This window comes from Chrysoperla carnea, chromosome 2 (assembly GCF_905475395.1).
Source record: "Chrysoperla carnea chromosome 2, inChrCarn1.1, whole genome shotgun sequence".
NCBI classification, from domain to species: domain Eukaryota; kingdom Metazoa; phylum Arthropoda; class Insecta; order Neuroptera; family Chrysopidae; genus Chrysoperla; species Chrysoperla carnea.
The window spans coordinates 26,479,666-26,497,964 of NC_058338.1; the positions used below are offsets into that span (position 1 = coordinate 26,479,666).

General features: G+C 26.7%; 1 protein-coding gene across 2 annotated transcripts in view; it reads left to right on the forward strand.

Moving 5' to 3' along the window:
* The window catches only part of LOC123294272 (fasciclin-2), a 273,886-nt gene extending 256,531 nt beyond the window's left edge, over window positions 1–17,355 (forward strand). The window contains exons 7-9 of one of the 2 annotated variants that reach the window (XM_044875396.1): window positions 13,885–14,092; window positions 15,091–15,162; window positions 16,329–17,355. In XM_044875396.1, the coding sequence (XP_044731331.1) occupies window positions 13,885–14,092; window positions 15,091–15,162; window positions 16,329–16,470 (422 nt within the window). In that variant the 3' untranslated portion in view covers window positions 16,471–17,355. The remainder of the gene's footprint in view (window positions 1–13,884; window positions 14,093–15,090; window positions 15,163–16,328) is intronic. The other variant, XM_044875397.1, reaches the window with a different exon arrangement.
* The last annotated feature ends 944 nt before the right edge of the window (window positions 17,356–18,299 follow it).

An 18,299-nucleotide genomic window follows, 5' to 3' on the forward strand; every position in this document is an offset into this window, starting at 1 on the left:
TATACCTCGTAGTCAATAACTCTTTTTTAGCCTAGATATTGGTCTATTTATGGTTATTACAAAAAGTTTTACCACTTTCCGATATTTAATATTGCCGAATAGATATTTTTATGATAAAAAAAGTTGGCGAACTTTTAAAATAATATGTTGAGAAAAGCTGGGCGGTGGTAAAAAAAACAAATTTATATCAAAAATCATGGTATACGGTTCAATAACCACCTAGTTTTCGTAAACCAAACAATATTACAATAACTCTTAACCTTTGTATACGAAGGTGTAAGGTGTAGAATACTTTCATGTGGACATTATCATACACAGACGGTATTTAAGAGACAATACAGATTCCTGTTCACTATTTCTGTATAGTCACCGTAACGACACGCTACGCGCAACTGAATTTGTTAACTAATATATCCAATTTTCCATTCATTTTCACAATTATCAACATACCTCGTACGAAAAGGTTGTTAATCTTTAAATGCTACCACATACGTAGATTTTAGATGGCATTTAAAATAAAAAACTCAAATCGGATTATTTTATCTTTTGATAGATATTAAAAAGACATACTTTCCACATTCCTATGTCTCCATTACATTCACTTTTATTATTTAATTTTATCATTATATTATTTTTATTTTTGCTTTGTAGTTGTAATGTAAATGCTATTTGATTGCTCTGATCACATGACATATTTAAAATAGTTGTGATTCGTTGTTTTTTTTTTGTTTTTATTTCTTTTTTACACATTCAGTATTTCATTTTTAAAATCATTAAATGTATACATTTTAAAAATTTTATGTAACTTACAAAAGTTCTCTATGAATTTAATGAATTTTTTAAAAGTAGACTATCCTGACGTTGCGATCTTCGCTTATACTCATATATATATATCTTAGTTAATTCAGATAAATGAGAATTTTTGTAGTTACACCAAAACAGTATTTATGATTTTAATTTCAAAAAAATAATTTTTAACTGCTAACACAGGTGGCTATTGGAACTCTTCATCAAGTTCGTCGCCCTACTTAATTTCCATTTTTCTACCTTTATATGTATTAATCTATAACTTTAAATAAATAACAATATTTATTTTTATTCTTTCTAGTATAATATAAAAATAATTATTTTCTAGTTATATTAATTAATTAAACAGTATTATAACTGTTATTCAAGACAGATGTTGAACAATTAATAATTTTAAATATGTTCTTTCTTAAATTCAAATTTTAAAATATTTTTAGAAATTTTTAGCATTTAAATTATAGATATGTTATTAAAGTAATATTCAATTTATATGAAAGCGAAATTATATAATTTTTTCATAATAGTGTAATTATGTTATGAGCGAATATAAATTAGCCGTAATATTACAAAATCTTACAATTTTTGCGTGTCTATCAACATTGGTGGATTAACCATTAGGCGGATTAAGCAACTGTCTAGGAGCCCCACATCTGTTGGGTACCTGGTGGAAGATCAAAGAAGATCATGCTAAATTTGTACGAGAAGTTGTTGAATTTCTGGGGCCCCGGAGAATTGAATCCGGGCCTAGAGGACAAAACATAGGTTAATCCGATACTTACTATTACTACTCATATAATTATCTAAATGTAATAAAATTTGGAATACTCAATCTAAACAGGAAGGCGGAAAGGACTGACCCGGAGTTTTAATGTTAAGATTGAGCATTCCAAATTTCATGACATTATTTATTATTATGTAACAGACACGCAAAAATTGTTAAATATACCTAATACGGCTGCTGTTTTTTATTAGCTCTTAAGAGGTAACAGTAGCCGGAAAAATATTACCCACCGATATCAGCTTATTACTTATTTTAAAAATGACACAGTAGCGAACGCCATAAGTTATCGAAAAATCTATAAATATACAAATTGACATGAAACATACACTTTAAATTGAACATGTGACGTTCGCAAGGGTGAAAATCTATATAAGTTATGAGCTGATTTTGACCGGTATCATTTTGTCGGCTACTGTTATCCCTTAAATCAAAAGTGCCAATTGGTCTCGTATTATATTTTTGCTTAAAATATCCAAATGTGATGAATAAAATAGACAATTATCTAAAAAATTATTATTTCTTTGTTTATCGGAAACATCAATTTTTGAATATAATTGGCTGTAATTATATTGCAACCATGTTTAAAATCCATACTAGCCAAGGCTCACTAATGTATTATTCGTAACAATTCACATGAATTTAATTGCTTACTTTCTCAAAATCTACTAATCCGTTGGTCGTTAGAGAATCGAGACACGGGCTTACTGTTATATAATAAACTGGATATCATTATTGAAATCTTGAAATCTAAAACAATCATAATTCAGTCCAAATCTGAATTAACCAGAATTTACGGCAAACGAGATTTTGCTTAAGATCTCGTATTTACAAACGATTCTTGACGTCATGAGAAAAATATTTAAGTTATCGTCTAATTGAAGATTGATTTATCAAGGTCTAGAGCAACAAACTACGAAAGTACGAATCATAAAGAACTTAAATCATGGAGTATTTTGTATCTTTCGATGTTCCATGGCAAAGTCTCTTTTAACCATACCTTCATCTGCCGATTTAATAACTTGCCGTTTTTCCTCTACGGCTTATGTCTTCCAATGGTGTTTCAAACAAAATTTAAGTAAAAATAATAATTAAAGAATAACGAAAATTTATTAACTGAAAAATATGTAAAATTTATCGTACATCGTCGGATTGGTGATAAAAGAAAGGGTTCTTTGGATAAACATGTATTTCTGGTCATGTAGAATTTCAAATTCTGGTGGTAATGAAATCGAAATGTTATGCATGTCGAAAATTTTATTTTCTAGTTAAATAATTTCATATAGGTTTTTCACTTTTTCTTAAATAATAATTTATTATTTGTCTAATCGAGTAAGAAAATTATTTACATAATCGAGATTTTTACTTTAAATAATTCATAATAATCTAACTCAAGAGATTTTCATAAAATATTTCACTATTTAATGTGGATACTTTATACTTAAGTTGCGAACACGAATCGAATATGGAAGGAAAAATATTTTCTCAATTTTTGTCAGCTTTTGGCCGTTCTAGATATTAATTTCTATATTTACTTTTTTAACAAAATAATTTTGTATTCAGTATAATCAATATATTGAAAAATAATTTAATTCTACTAAAAATTTACCATTTTTACTAACTATTTGCTATTTATAAAATAGCATGTAATGCAAAAAATATTTGTTCGATACGAAATTTTCATTTCGAGGTCTCCTTTGCGATTGTAATAAATTTTAACGAAACTTTTCCAGTACTTACGTTCAGGAACGTTTTACATTATTTTGTTTCGTATAATTTATTTTAAAAGGCAACTATTTATTCATTTCACATGATCAAACAAGAATCATTTTGATAAAAAAGTTAACAGTACTTAATTTACGTGGTTCTAAAAGATCCAAACCAATGTTAGAAAATAATAAATTTAACTACCGGCAATTTTTATAAATTCGAAGTAATTAAAGGACAGAAAGTTCAAGCCAAAGTGTTTTTAAAAAATTCCCTTGATTCTTTTATTTTCTACATACAAATTTGAACTCAGATAAGAAATTAAAAAATTATTTTAATCCTTAGAAAGTATAACATAGTATGACGTCAGCTACAAGAACATTCGGTCTTTGTCCTTCTACGTGTTGATACATTTTTATTTTATAATATCAATGTAAATATCTATTTGTGAGAAGATGTTATATAACTATTGCTCTATATAAATAATGGTTGCGTCCACAAAACATTAAGCAATTTGTGATGATTTATTTAAAACTGTTATGTTTTATGAACGCGACTTCTATAGATATTTAATGTTATAAATAGCATTATTTGTTAATTTTTTTTTCTTATTTCGGTATTCTTTCCCTTTTTTTTATCTTTTCTCTTTGCGAGTTTTAGAATAATTGAATTTTAAATTTAAATAAGTCAAACATTATATATTGCAATATAATTAATGTATAGTTATATAAGCAAAATGACTGACGTTGCATATGAAATAAAAAATAATATTACATTACAACTCACGTAAAAATAAATACTTTTAAACATTTAACATTAAAAACATATAAACATTGAATTTCATCTTTGTTGTATTCAGTAGTCACGATGTTTTTATGTTACCTTGCATGTTTTTGTATGCCAATCGATCTTCATATAAAGTTTTCGTAATTCAATTTGTTTAAAAAATAAAATTTGAATAAATAATATATTCGAAATTACGTTTTAGCTAGAATGTAAGATAAAGTTTATACGCATTGGTCTATCGCGAATAACTAACACTTTTTTTCGAGGATTTTGTGAAATTTATCTGCAAATCTTATATAATTTTTAATAAGTTGCATTTATTTTCTATTCCTAATAGGGTTGCCACGTCTCCAGATTTGATCGGGTATTTGAGCAGCGTTTATTTTAAATTACTTGACGAATTTTTATTAAAATTTTTAATGAAAGAAAACTGAGTACACAAAACATTAAAAATAATATATATATATATATAATTCGGTGGCATAATTAGAATAATTTCGCTCGACTTTCTGGTTTATCTTCCAACTTCGTGGAACTTTGTGATGGCAACCCTAGTTACTAAAAATAATAACCTTATTTTTCAAAAGAAAATATGAAACTTTTTATACCCGTGTAACTTTCGAGGTAAAATGGTTTTTAAAATAACAAATTGAATTTAGAAATTATTTTAGTTGTAAGGATTGCATTTCCGTCGTACATTTTATATAAATCAACCGGGTCATTATTTACCATAGCGTCCTCAAGAAATACAGGTTTACATTTTATTTCATAATATAACAAAGAAGAAACTCTAAAAAAATTTTCTTTTTTTAAATATGTTTAGTTTTAAAGCATAGTCTTTTCCATTTCATACTCAGTGTGTTTATTTTCTACAACTCATTTAACATCTAACATAAATCAAACGCAACTTGATCTGGACTTTCTTAATTCAGACCCGATCCAAATAATTCAAACGTGAATTAACGAAGTTATTTTACAATAAAATCTAGTAAATACTATGATAATAGATTGCGAATTATGCGAAAATGATAATTTGACAGATGATATTAATTTAAGCTACATTCCATCCAATTCCAATTTTAGTCAAAACTATCTACAAAGTCGAATTTTTGGAGTTTCTTTTTCCATTATAATAATGCTTGAGATCAAATAAATGTGATTTGAATATTATATTTCTTGAGGGTACTATATTAAATAATTACCATCAACTGGAGTAATGTACTGATTTTTACAAAAATAAATAAAAATAAAAATTTCTTACTAATTTTTATTTTTTAATATGCTTAGAATAGCAGAGCGGGTTAAAATTACATCGTAAAATTTAATAAAAACTAGCCATTAATATTGTCAATATGTTAGAAAAAAAAATTAGTCTTTATTTTCGAAAAATTTTAATTAGATAGTTAAAAAATTATAATTTTGTTTCATCCGTTTTTATTGATATTTTTCTATTACAGTAGAATCTCGATAAGTTAAACCTCGGTAACATAAAAACCTTAGTTACTTCAAAAAATACTACGTTCCCTTCCCATCAGAGCCCAAAACCTCTATAGCTTAAAATACGCAACCTCTATAACTTAAATACATAATTTCTGTTAGGCCCTCAGTAACTAAAAGAAATGTTTCCACAACCTCTATAACATAAAATTGTGTGAATGAGTCATTTTGAAAGAGTGTCAAAACAAATGGTTTCGATATTTATTGCTTGCACGTTTTTACTTGTTAACGTAAACAATAACATTACCTATTGTTTGCTTTATCTAAATTCTTCAAAGCTTTGCGGTGGTTAGCTTTGTGACAACGACTTACTTGCATCATAAGTTTTTTGATTGTTGTTCTGGAAACATCGCTTTACTTACTGTGTGATAAAACTGTCTTAAAATGAGTACAAAAAGAAAACTAACAACCCTCACCTACGCTGATAAATTAAAAGCTATAGAAGCAGTGAAAAATGGATTGAAAAGGAAAGAGTTGCGGCTCAATTTGGAATACATGAGAGTACATTGTCTCTCATCATTAAAAAAGAAGCTGAAATCTTGAAGAAACAAGAATCAGGAGGAAATCTTCAATGTAAAAGACAAAAAAATGCCGAATTCCCTAATTTAGAACATCCCATCCTTCTGATGCATTCAATAACATAGACCCTTGATAACTAAAAACCTCTATAACTTAAAATATTTTTTGTTTCCCTTGGACTTTAACTTATCGAGATTCTACTGTAATTTTAATTATATTTGTTTAAATAGAAATGTATCAATATTTTTTAAACTACTTTTTATGGCAAGTAGAAAAAAAATTTTGTTTTTCGTATTTGTTAAAGCATGTGAAATTTTTCAAATATAAGTTTGAATTTTATATTTTTTTAAAGTGGAGTATTATTATGTAGTTAATGTTTTCTTAGTGCAGGGCGTAGTTGCATAATTATATGGAAAATATTCCCAAAGAATTTTTTTTTTTGCATATTTTATTAATACTCTATCTATTTTGTTCAACTTTTAAATGGTATGAAAAGAATTATTACGTTTCTAGGTGATTTAAAATTTTACAAAAAGTACAATATCGCAGGAATAATTCAATCGGAAAAGTTTTCCAAATAATAGTATGCCTACTTTTTACACTATCTTAAAATATAAGTAAAAGAAATATCTGACTATTTTCATGTATGGAAATGTTTTATTAATTTAAGTTAGCATGTTTATTTTTCGTAACTAATTTTATGTTTTTATAATTTAATTAGACTTATTCGTAGTTATAATTTTATTTTATAAACAAATATTTTAAAATAGTGATGTTATAAAACATGACAGAACGTGTCTTTTAGTTAAATATAATAGGAGTCTGTTTTTAATGTAACTAATGCATGGATTCAGTGTTGCCAACTTTATGGATTTTTCCCTATATTTAGGAGTATTTTGCAAATTTTATAAGGGATGTAGTAATGAAAATGATTTTTTTTTTTTTGAGTTTTCAATTGATTAGAAAATTCTATAATTTTTATTAATAAACCACCAACGGACTTTTATTAATAAACCACGAACGGAGTGGATTCAATATTTTTAACTTTTACGTTTTTTTTTTTTAATTTTTATAAAACTTTAGAGGAAAGGTTTTTTAAAACTTGGCAACACTATACTATTTTCACTTTTCATTTCTCTTTATAAAAGTGTCTTTTCATAGTCACACTTGAATACTTCTCGATGTTGTTAAATTTCAGCTTTTAGTTAAGAAAATTGAAAAAGACATCGATATCTTTTGGTACATCTTTGTCAAAAAGTATCGAATATTTTTAAATAAAGTACACAATTTTCTTTAATTTTAAATATCTATTTTGTCTCCTTAAGTAAGCCTGCATATAGCCTTAAATAGTCCTACAACACATAGACACTACAAAATGGATACCACGAACTAAGCGCTGGTCCATTATTGTCGTGCAACATTTACGAACTTTTGCTCCACAATTCTATACCTGTTTACGACGAAATTTTTCAATCAAACGCTGCTATATTCTATATTGAGATCTAATACTGAGCAGAAGTTTGAATTTTGAAAACCTTTGTATTACTTGTGATTTTTCTTTTTTTTTTCGTGGTAGTATTCTCATTTCGTTAAAAAATTAGATATTACCAATGACTTTTTGATAAAATTTATATCGAGTGTCCCTAACTGCCGGGAATAACACGATTCTCAGGTGTCAGTATGAAAAGATACTCAAGGCGATTAAAAGCAACATTTTAATTGCTCTTTTATTTTTACAAAGCAGTGAATAAGCTGCTTTTGTACTTTTTGATATTTTTCAAAATAATGAAGTATTTATCATATTAATCGAGGCAGTTATAACATAATTTAAGCTGAATCATTCACGGTTAAAAATGGCATTTTTAAGTATTCAGTAAATAATAATTTTATTATCGCAGTATTACCAATTTTTCAATATAATTGTTTAACTTTTGAAATATTTTTTTTGGTCCTTTGTAGTCTTAAACCTTAAACTCACAGATGTTTTTTGATGAATAATATATAAAATTTTTAATATATTCATTTTACTTAATTTAAGATATTTAATTTTGTTTTTTAATCAGCATGAAGGGCTTAAAACTCTTGTCTATTTAATTAAAAAAAAAAAGTTTTCACAAATTAAACAGACAAATGTTTAGTAGTTTATTTTTAGCATTTTCTTTCACAAAATACTAACCACCAAATACAAGTAACAAAATACACTGCTAAAAATTATCTAGATTGGACAATAAATTTATTTGAAAATAACACACTATTTCCAAAATTATTTCAACTCTGTTAAATTTGGAAATTATCTAATATTTTAGAATATTTCTTCTATTATTTACGAAAATACGTAAAATTCGTTACTTTTTATTGCATAAGAATTTCTTCAATGATAGAAAACGACATACCAGATACAAAACAAGAATTGAAATGAATAATTTTTTAAATTTCGACTCTTTAAAGTATCCTTCTATTAGTAACTTATTTATATATTTTCGCAAATATATATTTAATGTCAGATCCACGCGGATGTTATCAAAAACACATATGAGTTTGTTGTTTTTGTAATAAATATAACTTTTATTTTATTTTTTGAAAAATTAAAAAAAAAAAAAAAAAACATATAGATGGTATTTAACTGAAATGTAAATATAATATAAATATATACAAATAAGGTAAATAAAATAATGATTAATTTCTTTGTTACAAAAAATATGTGTTTTATTTGCGCATTTTATCTTTTTACCCAAAAAATTGTTGTTTTAAAAAATTAATCAATATAACATTTTTAAATTTTATTTATTACTTTAAAAGATTCATGAACGTTTAACATCACATTTATGATTTTTCTTACTGTAAAAAAAATTCCTTGAATCAAGAATGTAGAAATTCTTATTTCATTATAATGTAATTTATTCATGTTCCATATAAAGGTCAGAGAAATGAATTACAAAAATATGACGATATTATTTCGAATTATCTTTTCCATCCAAGAATAAATCACTTTAAAAACATATATAATTTTTATACAAATTCTACTATCAGTTGTATTGAGTACTTTATTTTTATTAAAATGCTTCTTCCGTATTTTTTTGTGTGCGAAAAAACCGGTTTTTGCATCTTTCCGATTTCTTTAAAATACCTTCCTACACTCCGATTTTTTCCTATAAAGTACTATTTTTATCCTAATTAGAGTTTATTCAATCTTTAATATTTAATTTTGTGAATTTCCGATAATTATTTCTTATATTATTAACAAAAAAATTATAATAAGATGATTAATAAATGTTTTTGGATGAAGAAGTGAAAAAAGGATTTTTTCTTGATTTAAGTAACTTTTTTACATTGTATAAAAAAATCAGAGATAAAAAGAAGTGAATAAAATTTAAAAAGAAATGAATGAAACTTCTAGTGATTTGTTTCCTATTTATATTTCTAGTGAAATTAAAATATTTATTAATATAATAAAATGTATTCGACTCGATTATAACAATAATTACCAACAAAATGCTTTTTAAACAAGTGAGTGTAAAGAGTGCTTTATGTGAAAACAGTGATGCGTTTGTACAATGTATTTTTGTTTTATGTTTTTTTATTTTTTATATAAATATTTTTCATTATTTTATGCAATCCAATATCCAAATCTGTCGATCAAGCAACGGTCGGAAGTAAAATTAAATATAGGTAATAAAAGAGTATTAATTGTAGTTTATTAATATTTTCATTGTACTTAAAATTTAATGTTGTCCAAATTTTAATTAATTTAATTTTAATTCGTAGAAGGCTGAAAATTGTTTTGACTACTTCGTGTTTATAAACGAATCCTATTTCTTGTTACTTTTTGTTTTTGTTGTTTACTTTTAATCATGCACACGATATTTACATTATTGTCTATTCGATTATATTTGATGTAATATGATACATACAGGCGTAAGCAGGCGTAAAAAAAATTTATTGTCTTCATGACCTTGAAACATCCAATGAAGTATATTGCTAGTTCCATTAAATCATAACTTATTCCGACACAAAACTTGTAAAATTTAAAAAATATGTTCTTTTAAAACAACTGCTACTGAAACAGAAAAATTTAGTATTTTTACTAATAAAAATTAAGAATAAATCAAATTGTTCAGCTTTCAACGAATTATTCGAAAAAAGTTTCATCGTATGAGTAAAGTTGTTTTAACTTAATTTTAAATTTTAAATACAATGAAAATAGTTTTTATGTAGTTCTTTATAATTTTCTTTACTAACATTTTCCATTAGTTTATATTAGGTTGTTGCATGTATTATTAATTGCTTCTTTTGCGCTTTTATTCAATCACATCTTTGAAACTATATTATATATTTTGTATATCAATAAAAACGGATTTTATTGTACAAAAAAATTATTTTTAACATTGTATTTTCAAGCTATTTTAAATCTCTGATTGGTATGATTATTATGCTATATTAATTTAGGCCAAATTAATTCCTTTTTATAAATTAAAAGCTTATAAATTATTATATTGAAAGTACCATTTAATTGTATTCTTGCAATACATAGTAGTGATAGAATAATTCTGATTCAGGATTTAATTCCTTTGTCATTCTTTGATTCTTTGGATTTATTTTTTACCCATACTTTTTCAAGTACTAAACTCACTAAATCAATTAAAATCGGATGAATTTAATCAAATAAACCGATTTGCCTATTTAGTTTTCAATTAATTATCTAGAAATGAGTAATTTTTATGTTAAAAATGAATTAATTCCTAAATCTGATATTCAGTTCAACACTTTGTTATAAATAAATCTTTAATAAAAACGAGATATACTAAAAACAATGGGAAAAGGTTTTTACTTGATTAATTTTTCACTTATGCCTTTGGGCTTACTGAAAGTTATGAAAAAACTGACACAATTAGAGGAAAATTTGTAAGGCTACAAAAAAAACATTTGTATCCAGGTTATTTAATTTGTGCTTTATGTATTAATTGAATAGCAATAAGTTAGCAAGCAAAAAATTTGAATATACCAGTAAAAAAAGCCATGAAGACCGTGGAATTCGAAAATAGCTATTACTTATATAATTTTTTTGATCGGTTTTACCGATCAAAAAGGACAGCAAAAGAGCTCATGTGAACACATTTTTCTGTTATTTCCCGTAAAGCTCCACTCTTCAAAATTCCCACTAATTATATTATATTTTTCATACCTTTCCGAACTTTCAGAGGTATAAGCTGGAAAAAAATAAGTTAAATCTACCATCGTCTCTCAGTCTAATAGCGGCAAAGTAAGAATAATACAATTTACTCGAAATAATTAGTTCAAATTTGAGTGCTTCTGATAAGACATTTTTTGAGGAAAAAAGTCAACTTAAATGAGACTCAACTCTGAACTGATTGGAATGAATGGATTATTTTTACTGTAATATTGTTTTAAATTTCTTTAATATGTGCATTATATTCACAATTAAAATTTTATAAAACATTAATTTAAAAATTCTAAAATTAGATTTAAAAAAAGTGTACCTAAAATTAGTTATATTAATGTATTTTTTCTAGAGTTTTTATTAGAAATGATTTTTTTACGGAGGTGTAGATTTCATTATGACAAGGAATCATTTTATATTTAATATACAGATTGATCCATTTAAGTGTTGCAACTTTCTTTTAGTATAAAAAAATTAAGTACTTTTCTGCGGCGTATACCTAATAACAGCATGATTAAAGTTATAATTAAATCGAATTTTATTAAAATTTATTCCTTTATTTGATTTGATTTTCATCTGTAGTCAGATTCGAGTAACTTTTTTTCAACACAATTTTTTTGTAAGACTAATTCAGCTTCTATCAAAAATTATGACGTCGCTTTGGACCACTCTGTATATAAAAAATTGATTGTATTACGTGTTTAATCAAATTGCAAACTCTAACAAAGAATATTATGAAGTTCCTCTTAATTGAGTGAAAACTGTTATATTGCACAGTTATTGATGATATAACGTAGGATAAAATACACACAATTTTCCATAAAAATAAATTCTAAAAAAGTTGAAATTTTTGCTTCGCTACATTTTGTAAAGCGACGTTTTAATCCTGTGTTTCTTATCAAATTTTAGCAATTAAATTTGTTTCGAATCAATACTGATAATAATGGTGAAAATTTGCAGAATTTTAAGTTATATTTTTTATCTCCTTGGATGTATTAAGGGAAATTGATTTTTTTTAAAGGAAATACTAAAATATTTATTTTATAAATCACGGGGCGAAGTTCCGGGCACATACTTCTGATTTAATTTAATTCTAATTTGGAAAAAGTACCCTCTTTTATCTACCGCCATTCCTGACTTTTTACGCAGCATAGAAAATGTTTTTCTGTACGGCATACTTATTTATATATAGAGTGTATCATTAATATTGCAAAATATTTAATCCTTCAGGTGCAATTCCTTGTACAAAAACAGGAAAAAAGTTTATATGCAAAAACTATGGTGAAGAATAGTAAAACGACTTTTATAGAAAAATGAAAAGCATAATGAGATGTTTCTGTGGAGGGGGGGGGTTATACAAAAATTAGAACAATAGAGTTTCTGACAATATCCGGAATATAAATCTATAAGCTTTTCTGAACAAGAAACAATTGACAAAATGCGGCCCTCACATTTTGCAAACTAAAAGAACTCCTGCTCTATTTAAAGAGATGGCTTATTTATAGTAAAAGCTATTTTCTGGATTCTCAGAATTCTTACAATTTGCAAGGTGCAATTCCTTGTACAAAAACAGGAAAAAAGTTTATATGCAAAAACTATGGTGAAGAATAGTAAAACGACTTTTATAGAAAAATGAAAAGCATAATGAGATGTTTCTGTGGAGGGGGGGGGGGGTATACAAAAATTAGAACAATAGAGTTTCTGACAATATCCGGAATATAAATCTATAAGCTTTTCTGAACAAGAAACAATTGACAAAATGCGGCCCTCACATTTTGCAAACTAAAAGAACTCCTGCTCTATTTAAAGAGATGGCTTATTTATAGTAAAAGCTATTTTCTGGATTCTCAGAATTCTTACAATTTTCATTGATAATCAAACGAAGTGAGATAATTTTCAATGTTTTTTTTTATTAAATGCGACGACAAACACAGAAAACAGTTTTTGAATTTCATATGTATCGCCTGTATCTCAGTGCTCTATAATTGGATACATTTATTTATTTTTTTAATTTTCTCGAAATTTGGTAAGAAGCTTTTTCGTTCGTCTTGCTAAACTTAATTGAGTAGTATACTTTCCTACTATCATTTGAAAAACATCCATAGTGCAATGAAAGCTTGTAGATACTTGAAAAAGGATTATTTCTTAAACTTTTCAATTCTTTATTAGAAATTTTATCAATATAAAGCTGGAAAAGAAAAGTCTTTGATCATTTGATTATATCAACTTTTTTTAAATATTGTGTTAGGTATTGCCCCTTAAATTTTTTTTGCAAAATTAATGATACATTCTATATTGTTTTCTTACGTGTAAAAACTAATAAAATTATTTTACAAATGTGTGTAATTACCTTGAAATAAGCATCAATGCATAAACTAGCATTTGATAAAATAATTCTTAATACAATCAATCAACATTTTACCCATAGTGCAAGGTCATTTTGGAAAAATAATATTTAATATTACAAAATATTATTATAACCATAGAAAATGCCCACAGTGTTTTGTGAAAATTTATTTCATATTACACCATCACATTTCAACTTCGCATCAGTAGTGTTTTATAATATTGTAGTTAGGTACAATAATTAATATTAATTGTATTTATCTAGGTATGGATACGGCAATTATTTATGAACATGAAGATTCATCATTTAGCGATGTGTTATTAATTGGATTTATTATTATCGTTATATTTATTGTGCTAATTGTTGTGGATGTAACATGTTATTATGCAAATCAAGCTGGTATTATAATGTGTATATGTGAATTAATACGTGGTAAACCAGTTGAAGATGACGATGAAGCTAGATTAGGAAGGTAATTAATTTATTATATTTATTTGTCATTAGATAAATACCATTATCCATTATCATATTTAAATTATGTTTCGTTCTATTTAACATTTTAACATTCTAATGGGAGAGCCAGAACAAACAAATTCTCTGAATTTACTAAAGCTGATTATCTGACGATTGGTTATAGAAGTTGTGTACACACACATACTGCGGTCAGTCAAGCGAACGAATTTGTGTAATTGTCTTCTTATACCTATGCATTGTTAGTATCCGCCAACGCCGTAAATATTTACTGGTGCAGGGGTGAGATACCAAGGGGTGTGACATTCTTATTCTCAAGAAGGAACATTTTTTTCAACATGATTCCTCCGGGTGGGTCATTTAACCCGAAAAGTTCACAGCATGGGCTTGTGGTCTATATTACCTGTTCGTAGACTATATTTTTATTTCATTTTTTCTTGTCCCTCAACTGTTTTTTAACCATAACCAATATTGTATGGGAGTAACGCAAAACTTACTTGAACAGAAAATAATTTATTTTAAGACTTTTTCAATAGGCACAAGGTAGTTTTGCCAGTAAACATTAATTCTTATTTATTTGTCAATATGATTTCTTTTATCAATAATAACATCGATATCGAGGCGAGGCGCCAATACAAAATGGCACCTCTATTTTAATACATGGATCTCGAATAGTTCTGTACTTTCTATGCAGACATCAATAACTTAGTCTCAACAAAAGGAAGAAATCAGATGGCTATAAGAGCTCAAAGCGAGAGACATTAACTGTCAAAGCACCTTTCGTCTATTGATCTCCAAATTCTTAGCTTCCACATTTTTCAAGCGAATTTTAGAATTTAGGTATTTTATGCAATAATTAATCATAATTAAAATACCTATGAAAAGCTTATCTAAAATCGCTTTGGGTTTCATGGGATTCATTTAGTTAGCCCATTAGCATTAGTATTACGGTGGTTATTTTAGTCTATATGGTTGGCGCTTCCCCCTCCCTTATTGCAGTTACAAGGAAACAACACCGGTGGTGCCTCCCTCAACATTACCTCTTCCTGTAAAGCTGACTTCGTCACCCATGTAAGATAGAAATGAATATTCCAAGAGAATTAAGTGTTTTTTATCGAATTGTTTGTTTTTATTTTAATTGTCGATAATCATTATTGCATGTAATTTATTTTGTTTTTGCACCTGTGTTGGTTTTATGATATCTAAAAACTTTTTTAGTGTTAATGTGGTTTGCATAAACAAATCTAGGTAAATTTGTTATACATGAAAGCCTTTCAGATAGTTCAAGCATGAATATTTTTATGTAAGTGTATGTTTTTAGGCTCTCATGTGTGCTCATTTGCTAAAATAAGATCTATATTTCGGATCCAAAATAAAACAGGCATCTCTAACAAAGCAATGCTAAAATTTTCTTAGTTTTTGTAAATTGACAAATTGATAAGATCTGCGTTTGATTTAAAACGCTTCGCTAAGTGAACTGTTATATAGTTAACTCTTCAGAAGTAATGTAAAATGTAGTTCCGTAATCCATTGAAACAGTATTTATATATTCATTTAAAAATGAATTTAGCTTTACTCCAGGTTCTTACTAGTAACCGTAGAAGCTTAATTTTGATTTAGTATATAAAATAAGTAATTTGTTAACAAAACTTATTAATAACGTCATTCAATTTTCTCTGATTGTAAACAACCCATTCTAATACAGCATGCGCATGAGTTTTTGATCTTGAAATTCTGTAACGAGCTTAAGATCAACAAATTACATCACTCGATTTTCAAGACTGTTAGGCAAAAGCCCCCTCCCAGCCCTATGTCCCATTTTGTAACATTCACACTAACACCCCCCTACCATGACGTCACGTTGTGATACCTCTCCTATAATTTATTTTAATATTTAACATTTTAAATAAAAATAAAAAATTTAGAAGAAAAACTTGTGATGTAATTTAAGAAATGCCTCAAAGCGTTATGTAAACAGATCTCTTTACGTCTATCCAGTGATTGTGATATGAAACATTAAAATATGTTTGTGCTTGGTAATATGTTATCAATCTTTATTTTTCCTAATTTATCATAAAGAGTTAAATTAAAATTTAGAAAATAAACTTTTATGACCAAAAAAGGCTTAAGTGTGCTTAAATTAGCTTTTTTTTCAATGATAAGTAGTGCAGTCATATGCAGGTAATTAACTACTATCATAAATTTAAAATTGATAAAATAATGTACTATTTTCGCAGGGAAGAAAAGGAGCCGTTGCGTACAGATGAGCATCATGGAATCATTGATAACAGTATGAAACGGAATACATCTATTGAATTTGATGGAAGACGTGTTTATTCAAAAACTGGAGAATGTATTGGAAAAAATTCAGCTGTGTAAATAATGATATTTTAGTATAAATTTAATTACAACGTGATAATTTATTCTGCCTCTTGCATTGCATTCACAATTATTACAACGAATATTAGTATTATAATTAAAAATAGTTTAACCATTTAAATATCAAATGCAACGAAAAATCATTTGAGATATTAAATGAATCCAGATACTTTCTGAAATCTATATGAAACCCGTGACAAATGTTCACGTGTCAAATGCAAAGAAAAATTATTTAAGTCGTTAATAAAGGTGTCTAGATCAAGAAATATATAATTAGAACATAAAACCGACTATGCCGAGCTATAAGCGCCCGTGGCTGAATTTAAGGTGCCTATCTAGGCGAGGTCTAGTCGTCGGTCGTTGCGTAGGTACATTGTACTGCGCATCAAGCTGCCTAAGTGAGTAAAAATATGTTTTCAATCACTTTCAATTGATTAAGAAATACAAAAAATTGAAAACAAAAGTCAGAATGATGCAAGAGAACTATACCTCGTCCGGATAGGCGCCTTTTTTCCTCCTACCCTCTCCATTCGAGTTTTACGTCCTTAATACATTTGTTCTTGATCTAGATACTTTTTGAATTAGTAAATCGTCGACATAAGAAATGTAACAATCGTATTTTGAGGTCGTCGAAGCTAATTCTATTTACATAAATTGACTAGTTAATCACAATTCAGTCCAATAAAAGTATTGAAATTAATTACAAGAAGAAATGACCTTAGAATTGTCCACTAGGTTGGATTTTCGAGAAAATTTTTCTTCAAGGTCGAAAAACCCGTTTTTGAGAGTATTTTTAAAATAACTCCACGAAATAATTTAGAAAAAAAGAAAGTAACGGAATCTGAAAAAAACTGTTCTTGCCGGGAAACATCATTTTTAAATATAAGTATTTCGAGTATAATATAAAAAAAAGTTTTGGTTAACTAGCCCAATTTCAATTTTAAACAGAAATTGGTATCTAGATCCATTTGAAGGTAGATGAACGAAAACAGTATCTGTTACATCACTGCATTTAAATATAATTAAATTATATCTAAAAAGTATATAAGCTAAGCCTAATAAAGTACTATCAATTTTGTTTATAAAATCAGAACTGTTTTGAAAAAATTGATAGTCATGCGCTTTCATTGTATTTTTAAAAGTTTGTGTGCTTTTATACTTTATTCAGGGATTTACAAATTATTATTATCTGTAAAATAAATATGGTACTAAGCAGGAATTTCAGATATTTAGCTATGGAAATAATTATTTAATACAGTGTGGTTCATTTTCTAGATGTTATCGAGATGAGCAAATCATTATCCTGGAAGAAAGTATGAAGAAAATTGATTCTATTTGAGGAAATAAAAACTCGAAACTTTTGTAAATAATATCACTTTATCATAAATTTTAGAAAAAATCGACAAGGTTCCAGCTATATTTGAAGATGAATAATCGAAGTGCCTCACATAATTATATCAAAGAAATTTTGTTAACTTTTCAAAATTTTCTAAAACGGGAGAATTTTTAGCAAGCAATTATTTCGACATGTTTCTAAATCTACGATTACCATTAAGAACTTTGAAAGTATAATCTTCATACTTTCTTCCGAAATCGACCGTGACAGTCTTTAAAAATGAAATAATAATATTACTGTGTAATAATAAAAAGCTTAACATGCTTTTAACAAATTGCATAAACTTCAGTCTGCTCCAGTGCTGAACCACTGCAACCCTCCATAGATTAATTTTACTTAATTAACTCACTGCGGATAATCGGATACCCAATTTTAATTTAAAATCCATTGTATTTTATTAAATCCAATGCACAATACAATCGTCTTATGATTA